The following is an 8,879-nucleotide window of genomic DNA, read 5'->3' on the forward strand; positions in this document are numbered from 1 at the left end:
TAACACCAGCAAAATGACATTTTGAAGAAGCTTTTCGCTTTTTTGGGGCTGGTGGACATATCAGTATGCTTGGAATTCTTGAATCTGCAGATTTTGGTGTTGTTGAAAACTCTTCTTCATCATCTTTTTGCAACCCTAGTTTCTCCACTGGATTTGTAGATATTGGCTTTAGGGGATTTCTCAATGAAATTCCATTCATTTGATGAATATTTTCTGTGAACCCCATTTTTGCAAGATCAAGATTTTGAAACTCCATAAATAGAAACAATTTAGAGCAAAAAAAGTGGGAGTTTGTGTGAAGGATGAAGAGAATAGATTCTCAATTAACCACAAGGAAAAATCTTGAAGAGAGAGTTTTATGATAGAAAGAAAACTTTAGCTACGGAAACTTATCTAGAGCCTGTTTGGGAGTGATTTTGAGAATTATTTTTTGATCGTTAGGAAAAAAAGTGAGGTCCAAGACAAAGTAAAATACATAAGGTTTAAAAGGCCCTATTTAAAGGGCCGTTTAGGAGTGATTTTTCACTCCAAAAAATTGATTTTTTGACCGTTATTTCATCATTTCAGTCGTAAATTTTGACTTTTTCTCTCACAGGTGGCCCCCACCTTTCTCCGAACAGTCAAAAAATCAATTCTCAAAAGTCGAAGATTGACACATTTATTTATTTAAATGTTATCTCCAACATTTCCTTCACACGTAAGTTGACTTAATTTTTGTTGTCAACAAACGTGCTTTATTTTATTTTATTTTTAATTGGATAGGCACTACTCGATTCGACCAGACTTCTGATGCTTCAATACCTTCAAGTATCTCACACCAACGTATCAACACGTAAGATAGTTGTTCAGTCTTAGCGAGTGGAGGGTCCAAAGAAAAAGATAATGATTTCCTTGCTATCTACAATATTGGTCCGATGAAACTGAATTCTTCGTGAAGCGGTCGAACTGTTAAGGACGAGACTAAACGATTTCATATATTTGTTTAAATTTTGAATCGGAGAAAATGGGGGGAAGAGTAATGGTGAATAATGTTTGCCTTGATTAAAATAGACGAGGAAATCGTGACCTAACCAAAGTAGCTTAAAAGCTAGGAAAATACAAGGGACGAGCACGTGAATATTTCTGAAGGCAGTACAGCACAGTAAATACTAAATAGTGATGAAATTGACATTAGATTCCGGGCGCCACTTGCTTGCTTTCAGCCGTTAAATGTTTTTCTATTCTCATCTTTACACTCGTTATATAGAAACTTCTATGGTAAGGCCAGAAATAATATCTTTGACAGACAAGTCGAGAGGTGTAAAATGAATTGATCTCTAAAGCTAAAGGTGTTGATTGGATTATGCTCGTCCAACAATTAATTCTTCTTTATAGGAGCAGATAGAAATGTTCTAGGATCCTTCGGGGGTTTTACCGACCCTTCACTGTAGAGTTCGGTCTCACATGAAAAAATAAAAATAAAAAAATACGCTGAGGCCCACGACTGTGAGGGATCTGGCAGGGGTCTGTTTTAGCAGAATTCAATGTTTTATTGTATCGAGCATAAAATGACATCCAAAGTTCATGCATTAGATCGTTACCTAATTTTATAAAAAAAAAAAAAAAAAAACTGAACTATAAATAAATATTTAACAACAATTACATGGGTCAACCTGGCATGGCTCAACAAGGTGGCTTGGCCTAAAATTTGTACCGATAGACTTTTTTGGTGCTAAGATCCAAAGTTGAGACAAAAACAATCTAGATTGTTCAATAAGGTTCCCTAACAATCATTTGTGGAAGAGAGTTCGATCAAACGAATATTCGACTCTTTTTTCTTCAAGATGAAGCCAATTCTTCCCATGCCGTTCAATAGTGTGAAAACACTTCACGATGTCGGGTTTTTGAAACGAGCAAGAGGAACTCAGGCCGCTTGAGTCTCCAATCTAGCTTGATAAGGTCTAACCTACTTAATATTGACCAGAGTCTAAAAAATCCTATTTTGATCTTGTGATCGTTGTATATTTTCACGAGCTTTATTTGTTCACGAATAAATTTTTTTGCTTTGTTACAACAATATAATGAAGTGACCAAATAACAAATAAGACTAAATGAGAGAATAAATATGCTCATATAAAGTCTCGAGCATAGGGCAAACTGTAGTAAATATTTTTGAACAGATGTAAAATCCTTTTAGGTTCTAAACAGCAAAAGACGATATACGGTAGATGTCCGACCACATTTTTACATCCTCAAATAGCCTCCGTAGTCTTCGTATTGTTCCATGAAATCGTCATTGAATTTCTTGAAACTGGCCATTATGGCCGGCATGTCTTCCTCAGCCGGCAAGATTGTTGTCCTCAGGTGGAAAACCCTACAAATACAGTTACCGTCAGCTTTGATCGAGTTAAAAACACTGGCAGTCACTAAACTAATGACGGAATTCATTTTGTTTCAAGTTGGGCATGGAACTCGAACATTTGTTACAATTTAGTCATTTGCTTCATGTCCCTTTTTTAAGTGTATGAAGCTAACAAATTTTGAACACAGTTTAAGATCAATTACCAACTTGAAACAAAATGAAGTTTTAACGACCACTAAGGAATTTAACGCTCCTCAATTGTATAGTAAGTTGCGACAAATAGCAGCATCGAGCTATAAATCACCCAAAATGTGACATCTTCCCAAATACACGATTTTGAGCATTACTTCACACCAAGAAAAGTAAGGTGGTATGTAAGAAATCTTGCAAGAAAACTAGCCATTATGAAAAAATTAAAACTAGACGTACCCTTCCTTTTGACCAAATCCTGAACCTGGGACAGTGGAAATGCCCGTGGCTTCTAGAAGCTTGAGACAATAGAAAACATCGGGAACTTTGCCGGCATTTTTTGCAGCCTCTATTGCTTTAGGAGGTAAGCGTATTTGTGGGAAGGAATACATGGCACCTGAAATCATTTTGTTCTTACAATGAATAACTTCCATGTAATGCAGGTAAGTAGATAGCTAATTGATGGCGTTCAGCGTGTTCTTGGAGGGGCGGGATTTAGTAAATCTGTGTATCCAAAGAAACTGATTTACCTTCTGTAAAATTGCAGATCACATTTCTACAGCTATTGAATCCATCTGTCACTATTTGTGCTCTCCTCCTCAGTGACTCGAGGATTCCTTTGCTGCAAGTGAATATCGAAAGAATGCAACAATTAATTACTATTCAATATAAACAAGACCACACGCTAAGCAATATTTCAGCCCAAAAGCCAAAACAAAAATCTTATGGGTTCTAAATCTTGAATATATGAAAAGAATGTAGATAATAGAAGACCATCTCTTTCAATATCTAATCAACAAGAATGATACAAAGAAACATATAAAGCAATTCAAATATCGAAGCCCCGTCACAATTGCACATAATTCTACTTATCATACGACCTGATTGCTGTAATTTACTGCCCTCTTCAGGTCCACAGGGTGGCATTTAATTGTCTTATTGAAAGCATAGAGTGGCCATGTGTATAATAAAAGATATAGGGGTTAAAGTACTTAAAAATTCAAATGATTCCAACTGGTTTGTTACCATTTGGTTTCTATTTTGCAATTCTCCAACCAAAATACAATAAATAGGACTTGTGATTCAACACAACATTGTGATTAATATACTTCCATGACAAGACAACACTTTGGTGGTTCGAACAAGTTCTGCTTAGATCTAAAGAGGATTGCGTTTGTAAGAATGACCAATCTCGCTAAAACAAGTTAGAAGTGGGCAAAAACTAGCATATGGCCCTTTGAAGTTGCCAAGAATCAAGTTGTTTTATATCTTCTAGTAAATCTAGAAATTAACTTAACAGAGTGGATAATGAGCACTCATGTAACCGGCCCCAAATATGTTAGAAATAAGACTTTGTTTGTTGTTGTTGCAGATGACATGAGCAATGCGTCGAGAATCAGTTACTTCCACTGAAATGGAAAAACCGATTTAAATTATTAAAGTCTTTTCTCCAAATTCCAAAATGCAGAAGAAAAATAGGAAATTTTCCAAAGGAAACTTTTAAAGGTAAAAAATGAATTTTGTCCACTAATTTGAATTCGTAAATAATGTCCACTTTTTGAATTTTTTAACTAATATACCCTTCTCTCTGCAAAAGTGTTACCATATTCCTTCTGCACAAATTTCTAACCATCTAGGCATTTTGGCTAATCTAAGCAAAGTTGATGAACTTTAGTCCCATTAGACATGCCCTTCTCTTCCTTTTTGCATGAATAGTGAACCATCTACGCGTTCTCATCAAACAAGGCAAAGTTGATGAGAATTTCTAGTCCATTCAAACATTCTAGTCTTCCTTGTCAACTTTGCGTAGAGGATATTTTGATAAAATGGTACTACAGAGATTTTTTATGGTCGAATGGCCATATTTAATAAAAATTTTAGTTGGAAAAAAGTATCATTTTGGTCAAAAGAAAATTGACTAGTTAGAAAGTTTCCCAACAAAAATCAAACATTGAATAGTTCATAATTAGATATTAGCCGTCGTACCTCTCTCTAACAAATCTTTCATAAGATATATCTCCAGGTTTAGGAGGATTGACCATAAGCCCTAACTGTGAAAAGGAAAAGAATTATAATTTAGCTCAGGGATAACAGCAGAAATTGGAACAAATGGGTGAAACTAGTTCAATAAACTTAATACCGCAATGCAAGACTCTTAAAAACTGAAGAGACAGAGCTTGTATACCAAACAAATATTATTAAATAACTGACTTACAAAGATCTGCCCAGGGACATTTGGACTGTGTGAAGTACAAGTAACCTTGTATATCTCTTCAGCTGTCTGCAACCACAGTCAACAATTTATTTGGCGATAGGATTCAGAACTAAGAATTTTTATTTTTCCAACACCAAGGCTCTAAATCCTTATATATAACATTGGGTACACATACAGCTGACTTCAGTCTTCATTTTGCCCTTGAGAACTTTCAATGTAAATTATCTAACCTGTACAAATAAAAGTATCTCTAATTCTTGTTTAGTGCGTAATCGTATTTTACACTTTCCCCTCAACTTTTTTTTTACAGGGGTTTACTGGGCATTCATACATAGGTCACCCTAATATTCCTATCATATATATAGGAGTTTTTTTTAGGAGATGGAAGTTTGGGTAGTCAAGATAGAGAGGCATGTCGAAAAAAACCTTTCTAATCTCTTTCTTATTATAGTAACGAATAAATCGGTGTGTTTTCTTTGCTGGTTTCTGATTTACTTTGCTTATTATAGATCTTGGAGTTAAGGGTTTAATGCTTAATCCATAACATCTATCACATTGAGTCTGTGCAATACAGATTTGCATGAAAGAACATAGTTTGAGATTACAGAAAGGCAAACCTTTGGAGGAATATTGGTCATCTCAAAGTATCCACCGCGTTGCCCACATTCACCCCAATAACCTTTGGAAACAGTGTGAAAAGAAACGAGCTGGAGCTCCTTGCTTATGTTTCCTCCCATGTCCATCAGAACCTTCATGGATAGTTATTAACGTGGATTAGTCTGAAACTGACGGTATTAAGAAAGAAAAGGAAGTTAAAATTTTGACCGTTGTACTACCAGTATGATCAAACACTGTGTACCAAACATGTACTCGGAATTTTGAAGGTACATTATGCCATCCAAGAAAATTAACGGGACATTTTGAACATAACATGCACTGAATGTATACCTTCCGTGCACTTATGAAGGGACGCTCATCTTGGTAAATATTTTGCTGATAAACTTCATCTCCAAGCAACACCAAATTATTCTGATAACAGAATTGTAACACTTCTTTCAGATTTGCTTCACTAAGACACTGTCCAGTTGGGTTCCCTGGGTTTATAATCACCATCGCTCGTACCTTATTACAAATTTAAATAAAAAAATAAAATAAAAAGATAAGCTGGAGAAACTTTAAGGAGCGCCATGTGAAAAATGTAACTAATAAGCACGTATCAAGATGGTTCCCCCCTCCCCCCCCTTCCCCCAATAAACTAGATATAAATAAATTGATAGTTCTCTGTTATTGGACAACATGCAGCATGAAAACAGGCCAGCCTGATTCATTTTTTTTAAGTTACTTATTTTTCTAAACATTATTTTCGAAGTTAATTTTTTTTACAAACAAAAACTTACTTTCACAGAAAGTAGTGTCTAACCTTATTTTCTGGAAAAGTAACTTTTCAGCACATCCAAACATGCTCATTGAGTATACGTGTACAAGGTGTACTTACAGTTATTCCTTGAGACCGAGCCTGGGCAACTGACTGGCGAAGGTTAACAATATCAAGACCCCAATTGGCAGTTTCCTCAAGATAATAGGGAACAAGAGAGCCACCTAATAAAGATATTGTAGCCGAATAAAGTGGATATTGTGGAACAGGGACCAATATCTGGTAAGAAATCAGAACTGTGTCGGTAATATTATGGAAAAGTAGGAATATTCAGAAGAAAAAAGGACAAATGAGAGGAAGAAACAGTAAAGATGGAAGAGGAAATTATGGTTAAAGGATTATTACTCCATCAAGTTCACCACGAATAATACAGTTTAAGATTTGCATAACTCCTATGCTGGCACCACCTGTTAGAAATATGTGTTCTGGATCACTGAAATCAGTTGGAATCGATAAGTAATAAATTTAAGAATTAGGGCCCGTTTGGCATAGTTTTTGAAAAGTCAGAGGGGCTTTTTGAGTTCCAAAAGCGGCTTATGGACCTGTTTGGTTATTTTTATTGAAGTACTCTTAAAAGAGCTTTTATAAGAAGCTGGTCCAACGTGATTTCTTCTAAAAGCATTTCTGAAATACGAAGTGCTTTTAGAATTTAGTTTTCAAACAAAAATTAAAATAGCCTCCTTCAAAAACTCTTCTACAAGAAGCAAAAACGAAAGTAGAAACCATGTCAAATGAGCCCTTAGTATAACATCATAAAACTTATCAAGTCTAATTCAAACATAATTAGCATCTTTAGTAAGGTGATTTGAAAGCACAATACTTTTATTAAGAAGCTAAAATTTTGCCTACAGTAGTGTTTATGAAGGTCTAATACTTTTGTACAAACTATGCGCAATACGAATTAATCATTGTCACCTTGGATATCCATCACGTCTCTCAATGAACTCAGACACTTCTTTCCTTATTCCAGGAATGCCATGTGCATCACTGTAGGCACCTGATTAAGTAGAAAGTACATGTTAAATAGTCTTTGCTGCATATTGATGATTCTCTTGTTGAAAATTGAGTAGTAAATTTCATTGTTAACAGTTAATTCAGCTATATCTGATGCATCAAAATGCTAGGAACCAAATCGATCAGGACAACTGAAAAATTGACAGCAGTACTATGATGTGTGGTGGAGAAGATGTATCCAAGATAAAAACAACTACAAAGGCCTACAACAGATAGTGAGTGACAAGAGTAAGGTATCAAACTGAAAATAAGAAGAATGAATACAAATACAACAAAGTACCAATATCTTTTCTTCTTTTTCTATTTATTTAATAAATACAGTGTCCAACCAAACTCCGCCTATATATTTTTTATAGCGTGTCTCAAGACTAGAGAAAGGAGGAGGCTAGCAGTAGGTTGACAGCCAACGTTAAACTCTGACAAATCTTATAATACAACCCTAATTCATTGTCTAACCAGCATAGATAGATCTTAATGAAAGGTTTAGACCAGGTAAAGTAGTCCTAAATAAAATGGACATCTACAGACAAGGTTCCTGAGTAGTTGCTAAAACTCCGCCTATATATTTTTTATAGCGTGTCTCAAGACTAGAGAAAGGAGGAGGCTAGCAGTAGGTTGACAGCCAACGTTAAACTCTGACAAATCTTATAATACAACCCTAATTCATTGTCTAACCAGCATAGATAGATCTTAATGAAAGGTTTAGACCAGGTAAAGTAGTCCTAAATAAAATGGACATCTACAGACAAGGTTCCTGAGTAGTTGCTGAATGTAACCACTGGGAAGTTTAAAGTATGTGGCGCTAGTAATTTGATGCACCCAGAAGAGTTATTACAAAATAAATGAATAGAAGTAGTACTCATGGAGAGAGAGTATATAATTGTGGCAGAGCCTAGCAACTTCACATTTTTTTTTCTGAAACTGAAATTTTTGTGTTTGTTTAACCAGTGACCAAAACAAAAGTCAAGATATCTGACTTGGAAATGGAAAACCAGCCACCAAAATAAGTTAATATCGCTCTCTGTATTATTTTTTTATTTTTGGGGTCCTGGAGTTGATGTTGGAAGCAATGGAGAGAATGGGGAAAGTAAATTAATAAAGAGATCTTTGTGGCAAAGAAAATAATGAAAAATGGTATCATGAAAAGTCCATCCATTTCTCATGGTACAACTTTACAGGGGTTCTATATTTTCTCAAAAAACAGAATGAGATAGTGAGTTACATTACCAAGACCCCCTGATGTCAGTGAAAGATAATGTTTAGCTCTTGCTATAGCATCGGCAGGAAATACAAGTTCCACATTAGGATCATCCAGCAGAAATGGAGCTTGGCAGAGAGCAACCACCTGCAACATCGTTTTTTCTTACAGTGAATTCATACTACAACATCAAAAATGATAAAAAGAAAGATACATGCAACATGCATAAATATTGATAAATATTTATACAAACCTGTCGAGGAAAAGTCAGAGGCTTTTGCCCTAAGGCATGAGGGTTGCCAACATTTGTGAAGATAATCTGCAGTAGAATCATGGAATGATCAAATGGCAAAGTAAACAGTCAATGTGATGAGGACATCATTATAGTTGGACTTTTATTATTGTTTCAGTATTTTAGTTGGACTTTTATTATTGTTTCAGTTGGACTTTTATTTAAGTTTACGTATTTTAGTTAGGACTTAAGTAA

General features: G+C 35.2%; 1 protein-coding gene across 1 annotated transcript; it reads right to left on the minus strand.

Annotated features, from left to right (window-relative positions):
• Positions 1-2,061: 2,061 nt before the first annotated feature.
• On the minus strand, positions 2,062-8,779 carry LOC111395357 (glutamate--glyoxylate aminotransferase 2-like). Its single transcript, XM_023021334.1, has 12 exons — positions 8,646-8,779; positions 8,422-8,539; positions 7,096-7,177; positions 6,526-6,613; positions 6,241-6,399; positions 5,694-5,867; positions 5,363-5,494; positions 4,746-4,811; positions 4,517-4,581; positions 3,061-3,152; positions 2,771-2,927; positions 2,062-2,353 (listed from the first exon to the last, which is right to left on the minus strand). Exons 1-12 carry the CDS (start codon positions 8,724-8,726, stop codon positions 2,224-2,226), a joined length of 1,344 nt encoding a protein of 447 aa, XP_022877102.1. The 5' UTR covers positions 8,727-8,779; the 3' UTR covers positions 2,062-2,223.
• Positions 8,780-8,879: the final 100 nt, after the last annotated feature.

The sequence above is a fragment of the Olea europaea genome, chromosome 1 (assembly GCF_002742605.1).
Source record: "Olea europaea var. sylvestris chromosome 1, O_europaea_v1, whole genome shotgun sequence".
Classification (NCBI taxonomy): domain Eukaryota; kingdom Viridiplantae; phylum Streptophyta; class Magnoliopsida; order Lamiales; family Oleaceae; genus Olea; species Olea europaea.

Excerpts from the sequence above, each read along its gene's own strand:
- LOC111395357 (XM_023021334.1), bottom strand. The coding sequence starts at position 8,726 with ATGATTCTACTGCAGATTATCTTCACAAATGTTGGCAACCCTCATGCC. Across the intron at positions 6,614-7,095 it reads AGACGTGATGGATATCCAAG|TGATCCAGAACACATATTTC; the intron begins GTGACAATGATT and ends AACTGATTTCAG. Across the intron at positions 5,868-6,240 it reads CTCGGTCTCAAGGAATAACT|GTACGAGCGATGGTGATTAT; the intron begins GTAAGTACACCT and ends ATTTGTAATAAG.